At 42.7% G+C, this 20,064-nt stretch overlaps 1 protein-coding gene across 1 annotated transcript in view; it reads left to right on the forward strand.

Moving 5' to 3' along the window:
• Window positions 1-18,877, forward strand: part of dhodh (dihydroorotate dehydrogenase) — a 44,532-nt gene extending 25,655 nt beyond the window's left edge. Inside the window, exons 6-9 of the mRNA XM_034192050.1 lie at window positions 10,026-10,139; window positions 13,408-13,561; window positions 13,652-13,811; window positions 17,635-18,877. Of these exons, the coding sequence (XP_034047941.1) occupies window positions 10,026-10,139; window positions 13,408-13,561; window positions 13,652-13,811; window positions 17,635-17,698 (492 nt within the window). The 3' untranslated portion in view covers window positions 17,699-18,877. The remainder of the gene's footprint in view (window positions 1-10,025; window positions 10,140-13,407; window positions 13,562-13,651; window positions 13,812-17,634) is intronic.
• Window positions 18,878-20,064: the final 1,187 nt, after the last annotated feature.

Consider the following 20,064-nt stretch of genomic DNA (forward strand, 5'->3'; position numbering starts at 1 on the left):
TTCTATTTGGCTAACAATTACTCGCACGTCGGAAAAGCACCTTTTGGAGGAGTTGCACTCAAATCTCGTTGCAATGCAAATTACAATGACAATAAAGGCCATTCCGAGTTTCAGTTAGGATATGCCTGACATTCAACAGTACTCCTGCGTTGTATTTAACCTTTCAACTTTAACATGCCTCCTTGCACTATTGATAGTCTGTATAGTACTGCAATACAGTATTGGTCTATCCACTATTTTAATGCTATAAATACTGTGCTTTGTTAGGTCTTAACTTTGATTGACAGGGCATGACAGTAAAGGTGCGCTGACGCTTGCACAACTTTGATGCACGCGCTTGCGTGCCCTGTGTCATGCAGGAGAGTAAACTCGTTTTAACTGCTGTAGACTGAATGTGAGAGGGGCACCGCAATGTTCAAAAAAATCTTTCACGCATAAATGTTGTGCAATGTGGCGCGATCTGCTTACCAACACTACGTGCAGCTCATCAAGTCGAGTATAGAAGTGAACATAGCGAGTGGTTGCGTCAGCGCACCACATTAGAGAGCAGCTCATCTGAACGATTATAAGGAGATGTTAAATCTGTCATAAACATACTTTTACAGCTGCACACAAGAAGGAAATAACATGCAACTGTTTTACCAAGCCATGACAATGTAAACTTGACATGACTTTGTACAACCCCAACTCCAGTGAACTTGGGATGTTGTGTAAAATGTAAATAAAAAAAGAATACTATTTGCAAATCCTCTTCAACCTATATTCAATGGAATACACCACAAAGACAAGATATTTAATGTTCAAACTGATGAACTTTATTGTTTTTATGCAAATATTTGCTCATTTTGAAATGGATGCCTGCAACACATTTCAAAAAAGCTGGGACAGCGGTATGTTTACCACTGTGTTAACATACCTTTCCTTCTAACAACACTCAATAAGCGTTTGGGAACTGAGGACACTAATTGTTGAAGCTTTGTAGGTGGAATTTTTTCCAATTCTTGCTTGATGTACGACTTCAGTTGTTCAACAGTCCGGGGTCTTCGTTGTCGTAATTCGCGCTTCGTAATGTGCCACACATTTTCAGTGGGTGACAGGTCTGGACTGCAGGCAGGCCAGTCTAGTACCCGCACTCTTTTACTATGAAGCCACACTGTTGTAACGTGCAGAATGTGGCTTGGCATTGTCTTGCTGAAATAAGCAGGGATGTCCCTAAAAAAGACGTTGCTTGGATGGCAGCATGTGTTGCTCCAAAACCTGGATGTACCTTTCAGCATTGATGGTGCCATCACAGATGTTTAAGTTGCTCATGCCATGGCCACTAACACACCCCCATACCATCACAGATGCTGGCTTTTGAACTTTGCGCTGGTAACAATCTGGATGGTCTTTTTCTTCTTTTGTCTGGAGCACATGACGTCCATGATGTCCAAAAACAATTTGAAATGTGGACTCATCAGACCACAGCACACTTTTCCACTTTGCATCTGTCCATTTCAAATGAGCTCGAGCTCAGAGAAGGCAGCGGCTTTTCTGGATGTTGTTGATGCATGGCTTTCACTTTGCATGGTAGAGTTTTAACTTGCACTTGTAGATGTAGCGACGAACTGTGTTAACTGACAATGGTTTTCTGAAGTGTTCCTGAGCTCACGCAGTAAGGTTCTTTACACAATGATGTCGTTTTTTAATGCAGTGTCGCCTGAGGGATCGAAGCTCACAGGCATTCAGTGTTGGTTTTCGGCCTTGCCGCTTACGTGTAGAAAGTTCTCCAGATTCTCTATATCTTCTGATTATATTATGGACTGTAGATGATGGAATCCCTAAATTCCTTGCAATTGAGCGTTGAGAAACATTGTTCTTAAACTGTTTGACTATTTTTTTCAAGCAGTTATTCACAAAGTGGTGATCCTCGCTCCATCTTTGCTTGTGAATGGCTGAGTCTTTTGGGGATGCTCCTTTTATACCCAATCATGACACCCACCTGTTTCCAGTTAACCTGTTCACCTGTGGAATGTTCCAAACAGGTGTTCTTTGACCATTCATCAACTTTCCAAGTCTTTTGTTGCCCCATCCCAGCTTTTTTGAAATGTGTTGCCGGAATCCATTTCAAAATGAGCAAATATTTGCACAAAAACAATAAAATTTATCAGTTTAAACATGAAATATCTTGTCTTTGTGGTGTATTTGATTGAATATAGGTTGAAGAGGATTTGCAAATCATTGTATTGTTTTTAATTACATTTTGGAATTGGGGTTATAGACGGCTCCAAAGGCTTTCTCCAGCTCATTTAGCGTGCACATGAATGGCTCTGGCTGGAGCCGTCCTCTGTGATTCAGGAAGCGATTAGAGCCGTTTTCAGCAGCCAACTTTCAGAGAAAATGATTAATTCGCTGCAAAATAATTATTTTATATATGCAGCGTCCAGCGCAGAGTGCGTGGCAGCTGGTGGAACAAAGCACGGCGTCCAGCTGGAGCCAAAGTGGATGGGATCGTCACTAGAGCCCGACCGATATGGATTTTTTGAGGCCGATGCCGATAACGATATTTAGATGAAAAAAATGCCGATAATCGATAAATCGGCTAATTGCCGATAGCCAATAAATCAGCCGATATTATTATTATTATTTTAATGAATAAAATGTTTTTTTGGACCCTTAACAAAAAAGGTATGAGCTAAAAGCTGAAGCTTTGTCCTCATATTGATTAACTTTATAACAGAAGAATTTTCAAGTTCAAAAAATGCAATCAAGAATTAAACCTTTGTGAAATTAGCAAATACATATCCTGTAAAAGAGTTGTGAAATACATCTGAACCTGTACCTCTTGTTGCTGCAACTTAGATATAGGTTATATTACAGGTAGAAAAACTTTTTCAGTTGCAGACAAGTAATTGTGAGAGGAAAGAAACACAAACACTAAGGAAACATTATTTTCACAAGACTCCTTTATTTTTCTATTCTGCAACTTTCAAGAACAAAAAACTTTCAAACAACCTTAATGCAAGCAGAGGTTGGTTTTAGTGCTGGTAGAACATTTTAACAAGAAAACATGGACCATGATATAACATGTGAGGAAACTATCACATAACAGTAAAATAAGATTCTTTTCACAAGACCCTGTAGTATGTTTGTGCAATTTTCAAGAACAGTAACAAAGAACTGTCTAGTACAAAAAAACCTATATTCACTTTCTTATGAGTAGTTTTTATTTTATGTTTTATTCTTTTACTTCTGTTTTTAATTAGGGATCTGAATTTTTTTTTTTTAATTTATTTTAATTTTTTTATGTTGAACTGTTCTGTGTGAGGCACCTTGAGACGGCTTTTGTTGTAATTTGGCGCTTTATAAGTTGATTAAATTGAAATTGAACATTTTATTGAGTCTTAAAGTAAATAAATATGAAATTGGTTAGTGGACCCTTAAACTATGGACATAATAAACTCTACATGGTGGATCCTTGATCTCTGGACATAAACAGAAATAAAATCTGTTAGTTTTTGTCAAAAGCATTTCCTTTCAGACATTATGAGCTGAGCTCTACAGCTCGTTGCGCTCCACGTCAGATTTATAAAGAATGCCGGACGTCTCATTTTTGGAGGAAAAAATGTTTTAGTCGATTGTAGTTTATTGTCTGTATTGCAATGTTTGTAAGAGGTGTCATTTTATTTAAAGCGGCGATTCGTTTTGAAATTATTAATTCCGAGCGGACTCCATCTCAGCAGAGAGCCGCGCATCGTTTAGAGCTGTGCAAACGGAACGGAGGACGATTCTCGTTTGTTGACTGCAACAAGACAAGAGCTCCAGTTAATGACTTTAATACACACAAAAATGACTCCTGATATTTTAATGGCTTTGAGAGGGGTTAAGAAGCGGACTTACCGCTTCTGAAAAGCAGCAAATCAAAGAGCCACGAGCCATTGAATCGAAGCATTGCTTCAGTGAGTCACACTTCAAACTGGAGTCGCGCTGCAGAAAAGGTTGATCACACGGTCCAAAATAAGCGTAACGGTCCAAAATTATATCGTAACGGACCGTAACGCAAGGTGAACAGCAGTAATTCCCAGACGACGAGTGAATCTGAATGTTTCAACCTCTTAGCAGTAAAACAGTGTGCAGTGTGACGGCGAACTACTGGGCCGGTAATTAACACAGGGGTGCAAGCAGCTCTCAGTTGAATGGAGTCAGAGCTCCATCTACTGGACAAACGGTGCAAGTACATTTTTATTGGCGTTTTATCGGCAAAATTTCGGTCAATGGTGAGTACTTTGAAAAGGGCTTATATCGGCCAATATATTGGTCGGGCTCTAATCGTCACGATGACTTGTGTGCAAGTGCGCGGATCAAAGTCGTGCAAGTGTCAAGGCACCTTAAGGCTTGCCCATTTGACATTGGTGAGTGAATGATGTGATCTGACTATTACTCCATTCCTCTAGTTCACCTGATGAGGTGAGTTAATTTTCAGGCCCATTTAGCAAGAAATCTGGACAAAAGTCAGCATATTTCAGTGATGATTCTGGTGCATAGGCATTTTTAGTATCTCTTGCTGGCCAAAGGCCCAAAGGGGTATTATGTCACGGCTGTGTCTGTCTGCCCATCCTTTGTTCATATAGGTTGGTAATACGCAGATTTTCATATTGTTCCACATGGGCTCGATTGTACCTGAGTTATGGCCATTGATTAACAAATGCAGATTCCATCAGTTTCATGTTTGGGTGCCTGCATTGTGAAATCAACTCCTCATACTTTTAAGCCTCTTTCACACTGGTGTATTCGTAGAGCTGCAAATTGCAGCGTTGTGTTTCATTTAAATACGCCCGAAATGCGTGCGTACTCAGCCTTTTTCCATGTTTGTAGATATCAAATCAATTTTATTTATATAGCGCCAAATCACAACAGTTGCCCCAAGGCACTTTATATTGCAAGGCAAAAGTCATACAGTAATTACAGAAAAACCCCAACGGTCAAAACGACTGCCTGTGAGCAAGCACTTGGCAACAGTGGGAAGGAAAAACTCCCTTTTAACAGGAAGAAACCTCCAGCAGAACCAGGCTCAGGGAGGGGCAGTCTTCTGCTGGGACTGGTATATAGATATGCTTGCAGCTGCGTGTGTTCGCTTTTTAATGTGTGCACACAGTCGCTTTTTAAAACCAGTTTCCTCCTGTCAGCTGTGCAGAACACATCACTGCATTTGGAAAACAGTGGACTGTATTACAGTTTCATTACAGCCACATATGTAGCCAAAGCTGCGATTTTCTGCCTCTGTGGAAGTGCGCTCTGTTCTCTACTGCACAGTGTGGTGCGGCTCAGAAACATCATTATTATTATTTGTCTTGGTGGATCATTTTCATTGTGTACAGATGCTGCTGAGTCTGGCTGCGGTAAAGGCTGCCGTGAATGAAGCGCTGTGACTCGTTAAACTTTTAAAGCTCCGGTTGCTCCGATCAGGTCCGCTGATTTGATCAAACCTGACCGATCAGGTTGTCTGATGAGCGTACCGACATGCAGCAGTGAGGCTTTTATTTTAAAGAGTCACAGCTCTTTTCAGGTTTGATCAAACCTGATTGATCAGGGTGTTTGATGAACGCACCAACGTGTAGCAAGTGTGCTTTTATTTTAAAGTCACAGGTTTGATTGGACACACACAAACACAGAGAGAATGAGAGTGAGGGAGAGCGCGCGCGAGGGAGAGCGAGCGACCGACCTGCTGTTTCTGGATTTCTGAGTTGAGGTTCGATTCCCTGTTCTCAGCACACACAGGCGCTGTGGGCTGTGTGATCATGTTCTCAGCCGATTCCTCTGGATTCACGCACTTATTTTTTGGTTTGTACAGGCGCGGCGTGTTACACAGACTTGCATGCAGTAACGTTGTACTGCACAGACCTGCTTAAAACTGTGTCCAACGCTCTGTGCCGAAGAAAATTAAGCATGTTTAATTTCTTCCGTCCTATGCGCATAGCCCTCAACATACTGCTGCGTAGGGAGCAAAAACTTGATGTAGAGCTACGAAAAGTGGGCGGAGAGCTGCTCAACGCGGCGTATATGATACGCCACAATGAGTAGCTCTATGAATACACCAATATGAGAGGGGCTTTAAGAAGAATTTCAGGAAATTTGGTACGATTCCTTGAAATGTTATTAGAATGTAGCAAGTCCTTGTATCAAAGCAGCATTTGGCAGCGGGGGGGGAGTATTGTGCTCTCAAAGCACTCGTTTGTTTTTTAATAATTGCTCGATTTAGGATAAGTGAAACCTGATTCTCTGAATCCATACACATTTATCTCTTGCTTTAAAAAAAAAAAGGTGATTTTTGTCAGTGGTGTGACAAAGTGGCAGCAGGACGGAAATTGCACCCAGAGCACCGTATTACACAGAGACTGCTTAAAAAATGCAGATTTTTTTTTTTTCCCCAAGAAGTTCCTACAATAAGGAATTAAATTATTTCCAAAACAAGGATGTCTTCTTTGGACACCAGTGTGTCTGTGATGATGGATCTGGATGAAAGGAGGCAATAACAGATCAGATTCAAAGACTTGATTTATTCTGTGTGCTGCTGACAGGTCTGGTTCACTTCACATGAGGCAAATGTCTGTTTTTGTTCATTAAAAACAGAGAAAATACAGGATCTACTGGCATTATTCCTGTTTGCAGGAATTTGTATTAGATGGAAATAACAGATTTTGACAGAAACATTAAAACAGGAATATGAGGCTTGAGCTGAACTTTAATTCAGATCCAAGCCTGACAGCCCTCTGATACAGACACTTTAGTTTATCATAAATCCAGAAGTTGTCTGAGAGCTGCTGCGGACAGACAAAGACAGTCAGAGTGACCCTGAGACCTCTGAGCACAGGGCCAAAATCTGGTCAAGTTCACCTGGGTAGAATACGCCTGTTTCTAGACACCCCGAAAAATATTAAAGCCTCGGTCCCACCGAGTGAAGAAGGAGCCACGCACCCTGTTTTTTTTGTTTCGTGAGCTATCGTGGCATTATAGTGGCTCAGAGTGGCTCTTAGAGGCATTATCTTCAGTTAACGAGGCTCCTCTCTGAGCGTGGCGCTAATTTCAAGATGTTCAAAATTTAGCAACAACAGCGTGGCGCAGTTTGTGTTCAAGTTACTGCGACGGCTTAGAGGCATTTGCGTGGTGCTTACAAGTCTGCAAAAAGTCCATTATCCGTGCGCCTGGCACCTTTGCAGGACCTGAGAGGCTATTTTTGGAGCGGCTCCTCCTCTTGTGCACACAATTGCACCTGCTCTGTGCGCTGGACTCTGTATATTTTGTAGTGGATTAATCATTTTCTGCCAAACCTTGGATGTTGAAAACACTTCTAATCACTTCTGGCATCACAGAGAACTGTTTCTTCTGGACACTTTTTTCCTTTCTTTCCTGCTCCATGTGGGTTGTATTTTAAACAGCTTAAGGTAATTATTTTTAATGTTTTTTATAGATTGATAAAACAGTTCCTAGCTGTAAAAGTATGTCTGTATGTTGATGTCTGTTGTATGTAAACGTATGTTAATTTAATATCTTGTTAATGGATCACATGAGCTCCGCTGTGTGTGCGCACTGAGGCAGGACCTGAGAGGCTATTTTTGGAGCGGCTCTTGCGCACACAATTATACCGGCTCTGTGCGCTGGACTCTATATAAAATAATTATTTTGTAGTGGATTAATCATTTTCTGTCAAACCTTGGATGCCGAAAATACCTCTACTCACTTCTGGAATTAATGGATCACTCCGCTGTGTGTGCGCACTGGGGCAGTGACTCATCATCACGCTTCATACGAGCATTTAGGCAGAACGCCAGCTCACAAAAGAGTGATATTTCAGTCAATATTGGACGAACACAAAGTTAAAATTTGGGTGACTGCGTGAAAGTGGATGTGTGTTTAAAGCCATGGAAGATAATAACTCCAGTGGAGCAGCTAAGAGCAGGAGCTGTGCGGCAACACGGGGAGAGCGCACAAAAGAGCGATTTTGAAGACATAACACAAAGTTAAAAGTTGTATCATGGTGACTTGTAAGCTGTGGAAGAAATAAAGAAATATATATATATATATATATATAGAGAGAGAGAGAGAGAGGTGTATATAATAAAACGGCCACCTCATTCTGTATGCAGAACGGCACCGTGCGCAAAAGAGCGCTTTTGCAGAAATAAACGGACGAACATAGTCAAAAGTGGATTCACGTTGTAAAAATGATTGTGTTTAAAGCCAGCAAGCCACAGACGGAAAGGAAGCCAGAGCACAGAGACGGCTGTCCATGAAAGGATAACAGCAGTGCGTGCGCAAAGAGCAATTTTGCAGAAATAATTGGATAAACATAAAGTTTTGTGTGTTTAAAGGCGCAAAAAAAAAAAAAAAAAAAAGCCAGAGAGCCGCGGAGCCAGTGAGGAGCACAGAGGCGGCTGTCCAGGAACCCGTGGTTCGGGTCTAGCTGGTCTGGTGCATTACAGGTGGACAGCAGCCTGGCGCACAGCGCACAACTGCGGAACTGTGATGGAGTGTCTATTTTTGGACTGCATTTAAAAAAAAAGAAGGGACATCTTTAAATGCTGCTGTGAATCTATGAATTGAAAACCCACACTTTAAAGGGACCAGGTGTGAGAGGGCTGGAGGTTTGGACCAAACTCATGCCTAAACGTGCACCAACATGGCGTTATCATGGCACTACGTGGCTTAGTGTGGCTGATGCGAGCCATTCGAGGCTGTAATGACAGGTGGTCGTGGCTCACTAGAGGCTGCTACGTGGCACATGCGGGGTACAGAGAGGCACATAGAGGCACCTTCATAGTGGATACGTGATAGATGAAAACGTGGGTCATTCTTCAAATAATCACACCACACTCATGCGTGGCTCCTTCTTCAGCCTTCATTATTCGGTGGGACCGAGGCTTAAGTTGGTGGTGTTTTTTTTTTTTTTTTTCCTCCTTTCATGATGGCTGGAGCAGTACGGTTGAATTTTTTTGAGGAATGAATGGAATGTTGTTATAGCATTCCACAGTCTGCCGGAGAACACTGAAAAGTCCACTGTTTTTCCAGCTTTCCTCCCAAACAACTATCATTTGTGCAAAGCACATTTCAGTTTCACACTAGCTGTTTATATTGTTGTAAAATTGAATCATCACAGAAATGTGTGTGCAGGATTACAGCGGAAGTGTTCTCTGTTAGATATTGTTTTATCATTTAGATTGTCATGTCTGGGACATGTTTAAGGTACTTTGTCCACCTTTCTTTGGGCAAGTTATTTGCCACAGTGTTATCCATAGATTCAGTCATATCTGTATATTTACACGGAGCCTGCATGTCTGCATTAAAAGCCCCCCCCAGCATCGTTCTACATGATTGACTTGGTGGAGTACTCGGTGAGCATGCGCCAAACAATGTAAGAATGGTCTATTGTGGCACTGCAAAGTGTAATTTATTATATTTTGTCACCTAAAATAGTAATTCATATATAGTTCAAAATAATTAGAGGACTGCACTGTTTCCATAAAAATAAAAAAATACAAGAACACGCTGGGTGTAAAAATGACCACGGCATCTATTGGAAACAAGCAATGACACTTGTGCAGGTGTTAAATAGTGCTCATAATCAAATACATCAAATCAGCTGTCATTTGCGGACAATGTTTTTACTTTGTTGTGCAAAATGATGCACAAGGTGGCCAAATCTTGTTTTAACTTTATTAACTAAAATGACACTGCAGTTTGCAGAGAACTGCTGGCAAATTCTTTAAATGGTAATTTCATGCAAATTTCAAACTAGAAAGTTTGCATTTCTGTCTCAGGTTTTAGCTTTGCTTTGTCACACTAACAATAATTTTTAACCCAATTCAATAAACAAATAAAATAAACCAAAATAACTGGATGCAGTTGCAGGGTTGCACAGTAAACATGATGTGAATTTACTTATTATTTTCTATATGATTGTTGTCTCTGTCATATGTCATTCTTTGTAGTTTTGTTTTCAGTGGCTCTTCAGAGTCTCTGCCGTCTTACCACCTACCTGATCTTCTCAGGTCCTGAAGCAGCGTGATGCTCTGGAGGGAAAATGCAAACCTCCAGTGCTAGTCAAAATTGCTCCAGATCTCTCTGCCCAGGACAAACAAGATATCGCTGAAGTTGTTATGGAGGTTGGAAGCAATTTCTTACTGTAACAAACAGCAAATCATTTCCAAACTGTGCCTTGAAATTTCCTGCAGTATTCTTTGCTGTCAAGGTTTCACTCCTCCAAGTTTGATTGATTTCCTAAGTTATTGCATTTATTGAAAAACATTTTCTTTGACCAGTAAAATGTGTTTTGGGCATGCTTCTACTCTTGCATATGTGGGTGTGTTTTGACCCATTTCACGGACACTTTGAATTCACATTGTAAGTTCACATTTAACCTGAATTGACCTCTGTGAGGTCATCCAGTGGCTGCTGAGCAGTGACTGTGCTTAAAATGGATCAGAAGCTATTGATCTTGGTTTTTCCACAATTGTAGCAAAAATCATGCTATCAAAAATAAGCTGACCCTGCTAAGCTTATTTTTGATAGCATGATTTTTTTTCTTCTTAAAGCAGATTACTAACAGTTTCAAGAATTGCATAATGTCTTCTGCTCCAGCTAGAATATATGGTGCATCCAGAAAGTATTCACACCACTTTTTCCACATTTTGTGTTACAGCATTATTCTAAAATGGAGTAATTTTTTTTCCTTCCTCAGAACTCTACTCACAACACCCCATAATGACCAGTGATGCCGGTAACGCGTTACTTAGTAACGCGTTACTCTAATCTGACCACTTTTTTTAGTAACGAGTAATCTAACGCGTTAATCTTTCCAAATCAGTAATCAGATTAAAGTTACTTCTCCATGTCACTGTGCGTTACTATTATTTTTCATTGTGGGTCGATAGCAGCATTAAACTTGGTCTGTGGGCAGGAGGTCGGGGTTCGACTGAACTGCCCACTTTCAGTGAGCTGTGAGCTTTTAATCCGCGTTTTTTTGCAGCTGCTCGACTCGTCCTCACCTCTTAAAGGGCGGTGATCAGCACACCTGCACTGAGCTTTACAAAGACATTTTTATACTTTTTTTCCTCCTTTATTTAGAATTCTGAGCTGAGCCGCTCTGTATCGTCTCGTTAAAAACAGCTGATCCTCCGCGACGCGTCAACAACTAACACTATTTTCCACTCAAATGCACCTAAACTCTCTTTCTGAGGACCACATGATGTGAAAACGCAATAAAACTTTCTTACCTGTAAATCTGGTCCTGTTTTCTGCATAAATAAATGTTATCCATTCTTTGTGCTCAAACGCCAAAGCAGGGGCGAATCTAGATGGAATGGGGGCGTGAGGGAGGGATGTGCCCCCCTCACAACACCCCTAGATTAAAGGTGCAATTTTGAAGCCGTTTTTTACTACAACTAATATTGCTTAAAATAATAATAATTTCGACAAGTAAAATGTTTAGAGAGAATTTAAATGTTAGAAAAATGTTAGAATTTAATAGTTACCTTTATAAACAATGTAGGCTCGAAATTGCAAGTTTTACTGTTACAGTGCTGTCAACAGTTAAATATGAGGTCAAGAAAGACGTCTTTATTTTACTTTTTATAAAACAAGTATTTATTTTCATTGAAGTCAAGAAAGGGTGACTATAAAGTGAGTTTTGGCAAAACAGGTATCATTGTCATGTTGAGGTGGCAGAGGGTTGTTGTCGGCAGCTGGGAAAAGTAACTAAAAAAGTAACTAGTAATCTAACTTAGTTACTTTTACAATTGAGTAATCAGTAAAGTAACTAAGTTACTTTTACAATTGAGTAATCAGTAAAGTAACTAAGTTACTTTTTCAAAGTAACTGGCAACACTGATAATGACAACATGAAAAAGTTTTTTTTTTTTTTGCAAATTTATTAAAAAACAAACAAACAAATAAAATGCTCAATACTTTGTTGATGCACCCTTGGCAGCAATTACAGTCTCAAGTCTTCTGGAATATGATGCCACAAGCTTGGCGCATGTATCTTTGGGCAGTTTTGCCCATTCCTCTTTACAGCACCTCTCAGGCTCCATCAGGTTTGATGGGGAGCGTCGGTGCACAGCCATTTTCAGATCTCTCCAGAGTTGTTAAATCAGATTCAGGTCTGGGCTCTGGCTGGGCCACTCAAGGACATTCACAGAGTTGTCCTGAAGCCACTCCTTTGATATCTTGGCTGTGTGCTTAGGGTCACTGTCCATCTTAATGATGAACCGCTGCCCCAGTTTGAGGCCAAGCGCGCTCTGGAGCAGGTTTTCATCCAGGATGTCTTTACATTTTTGCATTCACATTTCCCTCAGTCCTGATTAGTCTCCCAGTTACTGCTGCTGAGAAACCTGGTTTCCTCCAAACATCATCCCTGGCATTCATGCCCAAACTTCACTGTTTCTTTCGTCAGACCAGAGAATCTCATGGTCTGAGAGTCCTTCAGGTGCCTTTTGGCAAACTCCAGGCGGGTTGCCATGTGCCTTTAATTAAGGAATGGCTTCCGTCTGTCCGCTCTACCATACAAGCCTGATTGGTGGATTGCTGCAGAGATGGTTGTCTTCCTCCCCTCTCCACAGAGGAATGTGGGAGCGCTGACAGAGTGACCGTCAGGTTCTTTGTCACCTCCCTGACTAAGGGCCTTCTCCCCAGATCGCTCAGTTTAGACGGGCGGTCAGCTCTAGGAAGAGTCCTGGTGGAGCTGAGCTTCTTCCATTTACAGATCATTGAGGCCACTGTGCTCATTGGGACCTTCAAAGCAGCGGAAATGTTTCTGTACCCTCCCCCAGATTTGTACCTCAAGACAATCCTGTCTCAGGTCTACAGACAATTCCTTTGACGTCATGCTTGGTTTGTGCACCGACACGCACTGTCAACTGTGGGACTTTATATGTAGACAGGTGTGTGCCTTTCCAATTCATGTCCAGTCAACCCTTCAATTAAGCCATAGAAACATCTAAAGAATGATCAGTGGAAACAGGATGCACCTGAGCTCAATTTTGAGCTTCATGGCAAAGGCCATGAATACTTATGTACATGTGATTTTTAGTTTTTTTGTATTTTTAGTAACTTTGCAAAAATCTCAAAACTTTTCACATTGTCATTATGGGGTATTGTGTGTAGAACTCTGAGGGTAAAAAGATGAAGAATATGAAGCGCTGTGAATACTTTCTGGATGCACAGTAAAACACTTTGCTTTTAACAGAACAGACAGAAGACAGCTAAGGCAAATATTTTAACGGCCTCTCTTGTCTTCCCTCTGTTTCAGTACATGAAATCTTAGGTCTGAAAATGTAATTGGTTGCTTGCTTGCTTGCTTGCACATTTTCAGTTCACTATGGCTGGAGCCATACACAGATTCCTCTCCTATGCACTTTTTATGTCTGTCTGCAGCTGGGCGTGGATGGTTTGATGGTGTCTAACACCACTGTGTCCAGGCCAGAGATGCTACAGGACCCACAGAGATCGGAAGTTGGCGGCCTGAGCGGCCAAGCTCTCAAAGACCTCGCCACACGGACTGTCAGAGAGATGTACTGCCTGACCGGAGGTACTTATTCACCAGACGTTTTTGTCCATTCCTGCTGACCTGAACAAAAAAAATAAGCATGAAGACTTATACTTGTGATAATTTCTGCAGGTAAAATACCGATTATTGGAATTGGTGGTGTAGCCAATGGGCAAGATGCTCTGGATAAGATCCGTGCGGGTGCATCACTGGTTCAACTTTACACAGCTTTCACATACCAGGGTCCACCTATTGTGACAAAGATAAAGCGGGAATTAGAACAACTTCTTAAGTGAGTATCACTGTTATAGGAAATTGTTTTTATAGATCTAAATTGAGGACTCTACATTGGCTTTGATTGGTGGCGCGTGCACACGCAGCGGCTCCTCTCGCTCCCAACACAATAGTGTTTTCGTGTTTTTTGTGTTTACAAACAGCGTGTCTGTTCGTCATCATACTCGTCGCGCCCTCACATCTCTAGGCGCACTTATTCCCGGGAGTTTCTGCTCGACATCTGCACAAATACAGCCAGAATCATGGATCTAACTACAGCGGACGAGTTACGTGAGGACGGATTACTCCGGAGGCCTGTTCAATCCCCGACCCCCACTCCTGCATCCAGCTCACAGTGGAGGCGCCATGGACGGAACCTGAGGAAGCAGAAGAGGGGCAAGCACGGAGGTATCCGGGCTAGGTTAGCTGCCAGACCTTACTGGCCGGCTATCCCTTCCATCACCTTGACCAGCGTACGCTCGCTGGACAATAAACTGGACCATATTCCCTTACTCCAGACATCTTCCAAGACTGTGGGTGCGTGCTGTGTCTTTGTTTTTGTGGAAACATGGCTCAACGACAGTGTCCCGGACCATGGTATCCAGCTAGTGCGGCTAACATGCTATCGGGGGAACAGAGCGCTCGTCGAGGGGGGAAAGTCCCGTGGCAGAGGACTCTGTGTTTACATCAGCGATGCCTGATGCTGCAATGCTGTTGTTGTTTGCAAGCACTGCTCACCACTGGTGGAGCTGATGATTATTAAATGCCGGCCATTCTACCTGCTGAGGGAATATACTGCTATTCTGCTGGCAGCTATATACATCCCTCCCAGCTCCAACAACAACAGGAGTGAGGCACTGAACGAACTCTACCAGCACATCAGTGAACAGTTGATGAGGGCATCAGCCTTCCTCATCCTGGCTGGGGATTTCAACCATGCCAACCCCAAGAGCGTGTTTCCACAACTACATGGACATGTCAACTTTCCCACTAGAGGCACCAATATCTTGGACATGTTTACACCACACACAAGGAAGCCTACAAAGCTTCCTCCCTCCCCCATCTTGGGTCCTCTGACCACTCCACTGTTATGCTAATGCCTGCATACAGACCGCTGGTTAAAGTCACAAAACCAGCCAAAAGGGTGATTCGGGTGTGGCCAGAGGGGCCATCAGAAGTGCTCCAAGACTGTTTTTCCACTACTGACTGGAGCATGTTCAGACAGGCAGCCACATACAACAACACCACAGACCTCCAGGAGTACATGGAGACCGTCACTGCCTACATGAGGAAGTGCATGGATGACATCACGGTCTCCAGAACCATCACCATTCGGGCCAATCAGAAACCTTGGTTGACAGGGGAAGTCCACAGGTTCCTGAAGGCTCGAAACGCTCCCTTCAGAGCTGGGGATGAGGTGGGCCTAAGAACAGCCAGGGCCAACCTGTCACAAGGAATCAGAGAGGCTAAGAGACAGTACTCCAGGAGAATCGCTGACCGCTTCAAGGACAGCAGAGACTCCAGGAATCTATGGCGGGGTATTCAGACCATCACAGACTATAAGCCCACCCCACAGACCTGCGACAACTCCCCCTCTCTGCTGAATCAGCTGAACAACTTCTTCGCTCGCTTTGAGGCAGAAAACAACATTCCAGCACAGAAAATCCCTCCGCCTTCTGACGTTCAGGTGCTGTCACTACTTCCGGACAGCATGAGGCGAACTCTCAGAGGGATCAACGCGAGGAAAGCCCCTGGTCCCGACGATATTCCTGGTAGGGTCCTGAGAGACTGTGCTGAGGAGCTCACGGATGTCTTCACGGACATCTTCAACATCTCGCTGAGACAAGCTGTTGTCCCGACGTGCCTCAAATCCACCACCATCATCCTGGTCCTGAAGAAGTCGTCTCCCTCCTGCTACAGTGACTACCGCCCGGACGCACTCACTCCCATCATTATGAAGTGCTTCGAGTGGCTAGTCATGGACCACATCAAATCTGCCCTCCCCCCGCGCTGGACCCCTACCAGTTTGCATATCGGTCCAACTGCTCGACTGACGATGCTATCTCCACCGCTGTCCACTCAGCCTTCACTCACCTGGAGACCAAGGACTCGCACGTCAGAATGCTGTTCGACTTCAGCTCAGCATTCAATACAATCATCCCCCTGCAGCTCATCCACAAACTAGTCCGTTTGGGACTCAACACCTCCCTGTGCATCTGGCTGCTGGACTTTCTGACGGGGAGACCACAGGCAGTTCAGGTCGGCAGCAGCACACGCTGAACACAGGAGCCCCCCAAGGATGTGTGCTGAGCCCCCTCCTCTTCACTCTGCTGACCCACGACTGCACACCTACATCCAGCTCCAACCTCTTCATCACGTTCACAGACGACACGACTCTGGTGGGTCTCATCAACAACAACGATGAGACAAGCTACATGAGTGAGGTGAGCTGCCTGGCCACGTGGTGCACGGACAACAGTCTCCACCTGAACGTGGAGAAGACGAAGGCGATTGTACTTCAGGAGAGAGCCCGCTCAGCATGTTCCACTAATCATCAATGGCACTGAAGTGGAGCGGGTGAGCAGCACAAAGTTCCTGGGTGTACACATCTCCCAAGACCTGTCCTGGAACATCAACACCACATATCTGGCCAAAAAAAGCCCAACAGCAACTCTACTTTCTGTGGAAACTGAGGAAAGCAGGAGAGCATCCTGACCAGCAGCATCACTGTGTGGTACGGTGCCTGCACCATATCCTGCCGCAAGACCCTGCAGCGCACTGTGAAAGCAGCTGGGAAGATCATTGGTGTTCCTCTCCCCTCTCTGCTGGACATCTACCACACCCGCCTCACCTGCAAAGCCACCAGGATTGCAGGTGACCCCACCCACCCAACTCAGTCTTTTTACCCTTCTGCCGTTGGGGAGGAGACTGCAGAATCTCTGGGCCAAAACCAGCAGGCTCAACGACAGTTTCCTCCACCAGGCTGTCGGGATGCTCAACTCCCTCCCTTCTCTGCCCTCCCCAACCCTCATGCCCACACACACCTCACTTTATCCTCCCCCATTGCACTATTGCATCCACATCAGGGCCGCCTGTACTGATACTGGTACATTAGTACACAGTCATTGCACTATCATCAGCATACTGCCACTTGCACCACTGTTATACTGTATTACACTGTTATCCATTGCACTATAGTATTTAATGTCATACTGTTTACAATAGTACACTTTTGCCATTTGCACAACGGCATCATACTGTTATACTTACACGACCTACACTATTTACACTGTTTTACTCGTATATTATTTTTATTTTGTAAATCAGTAATATCTAAGGTAAATTTTTTACTTAGCTTAGTAGTAGTTTTTATTCTATACTCTGCACCGTGGGTCTGAGATGACTGAAATTTCATCTGTGCTGTATGTCGAGCATGTATAGCATATTTGACAATAAAGCTGACTTTGACTTTGATGTAGCATGGATGAGTCTGTTATCTGTGGCTGTATGTAATAATGCAAATTTTTACATCTGCCAACAAGGTCATATTTCCTCTCTTGTCGCATTGCCAGGATTACTCAGAAACAACCAGGATTACATCACATTTAGTTAAAAGGTCAGGCAGGAAAAGATGCTGTTAAATGTGGGTGGGTGGATTTGGTAAAAAGGAGTAGAATAAACAGTCTTATCATTGCAGGTTAAGGTTGATTTAGGAGTTTCTTGAAAGACAACATTCATTTCACTCTATTCATACAATATTTCATATTTCAGCTGTGACAAATACTACATATTCTACGTCTTAACAGAAAAATAAAGTGTCACTGTGAATCTTGTTTTCACAGAGATCAAGGCTTCAGCAGCGTGTCAGAGGCAGTTGGTGCAGATCACAGAAGAGCAGACTCATAAGCGTAGGTTTTTGAAGGAGGATAGTACAAGTCAACACAGTGTTGAGCAGCATTTCTACACCTTGATTCATTTCATTGATTTCTTTGAACTGTTCTTTTTCTGGGGCAAAGTGATTGTTCAACACACAGATTAAATAGAAAACTATCTACCAAGAACTTTGTGCACAACCTTTAATCCCCTACCACCCGGATCATTTTGGCTTGTCAGTATCTCACAAATAAAAAGTGAAATTTCCCATCGATGGGATATACAGACTTAGAAGGGGTTAATACATTTTGGGATTTCTAAAATCAAATCTGCCTATAGGAAGCAATCTCAGTATTGTCTTGTAAATACTGTATTTGCACGTCTGAGGGCGGAGCATTAGCCCACTCTATATTTTTGAAGAGAGTTGTTAAACACCCACCCAAAATATTTTTTTAATTGAACACCCACTTAAAATAAATTAATTCTCTGACCCCCAGCACACCCTCACCAACTCCAAAAATGGAGTTTTCACTGTTTATCTTATCTCTTCTGTATCTGACTTGTGATGTCATCTGTTTGGCCTGTGCTCTTATTGTGAAAGACTCTTGTCAAGAAACAGGAGGAGTTCTGTCACAATGTGGCTTTGTACAAGCCCCAGTCACACAGTGAAATAGCTATCTTTAGTTTGTTTTGTGTGACAAAAGTCCTTTTTCCATCAAGAAAAATGAATTCCTTGTCAGCTGATGTCCACAGAGTTTGTCAGAAAGTTTTGTGCATGTTCAAAACTTGGAGGGGAGACCAGACAGAGCTTTCTTGCTGTCTGGGTGTTTGTTTGCCATTTTGAGTGTGAGAGAGTTTTGACACGTTGGCAGATTGGATGTTCCACTGTTTTCAGTAAGGCTTACAGGAACATTATGGACATTTTATCTGAATAAGCAGGAATCACGGACAGCAACAAATGGATTAATTTCTACAGAGTCACCTGGATTTAAACAGGTAGGAGCTTTTGAAGCTTCCATGAGTTCCAGAGTTTTCTGCTTTAATATAAATGCTGTGCAAAATGTTTCAGTGAAGTAAATTATTGTCCACATGGTTAATATTGAAAACTGACTGTGCACGTCATGTCACTTTTTTTTTCTGCCGAGATGAAAAAGCAGTTTTAAGAGCCAGAGACATCAGGTGACAAGGAACACATTTAATAAATGACAAAAACAGACTCAGACAGGTGATTTACTCTTTATTTGGGAGGAAGTCAGACGTATTACTGAAATGGGCGGTCCAACAAACATAATATTGACTGAGTTTGTGCAAACGGCCATATAGGTTCATGCTTTTGGAATGCAAATCACAAGTGTGAATCTAAATGTGTTCAACACTTAGAGGGTGAGCATACGGAGTAATATTTAATGAAATACTTGTTTTAGGGCAGGATAAATAAATCTACCTTGGTCATTTAATACTTTGTCGCTTCTTCCACAAACTAGAGACAATGGGTCAGGTTAGGTCTGGGAGCATGCACTGGTCCTGTGCATCCGCATCCACCACATTATGTAACCACCTTAGGTCCTGGAGGGCAACCACTGAGGCAGAAGACTGTTCCAGCTCCACCTCATGAAAGTAGCCATCAATCTGCCGCAGTCATGTGAAATGTGTGCATCCCGTTGACCTTTACCAGTTACTGTGCTGGATTGCGTTCAGAGAATTGTGCCACATAAACACTCACCCTACCCCCAGTGATGCTTGATTGGTATTGGCAGGTATAAAAAAAAAAAAAAAAAAACTAGCGCATTGCCTGTGGGGATCTACAGGCTCTAGATTGGGTAGTGTTTATAAAATAGGTAGCTGATATTTTCAAGGGTGGTAGTAATAAATTCTGCAGAATTTATAATGATTTGGAATGGCGTGAGAGTCCAAAATGTAATTATCAATGTCCATTGTTCACTGTTATTATGTAATATCTGTAATTTCTCCAAAAATATTAGTTCTATCAATGTTCTGTTTTGGCAGTGTTTGTCCTCGGCCCAAAATACAAAAGCATACCAAATGGTGAATGTCAGCCCTCCACAGTTTCTCCGTGGTCAAAGTTACACGCACGCACGAACACAGAGGCCACTTGGCTTTTAATATATAGATGTATGTACATCTGTTAACAAGTATCATGACAACTTATGGCCAAATAACACAAAACAAAGTTCACGAGCCCAAATTAACTCGTAGAGCTCCTCACTGAAATCAAGACGTGTGTGTGTGTGTGTATGTAGTCACACTTTGTCAGCCAGACTCACATGTCATGAATATGGAGAGATGTGATGCTTTCCTTGTTTCGTGTTCTGTGCCTGCTAATCCCGTGGCAGTCATTAGGCAAAGCGTGAGGATCAGCTGTGAAGTGCTGAGCGTGT

The sequence above is a fragment of the Thalassophryne amazonica genome, chromosome 2 (assembly GCF_902500255.1).
Source record: "Thalassophryne amazonica chromosome 2, fThaAma1.1, whole genome shotgun sequence".
Lineage (NCBI taxonomy): Eukaryota > Metazoa > Chordata > Actinopteri > Batrachoidiformes > Batrachoididae > Thalassophryne > Thalassophryne amazonica.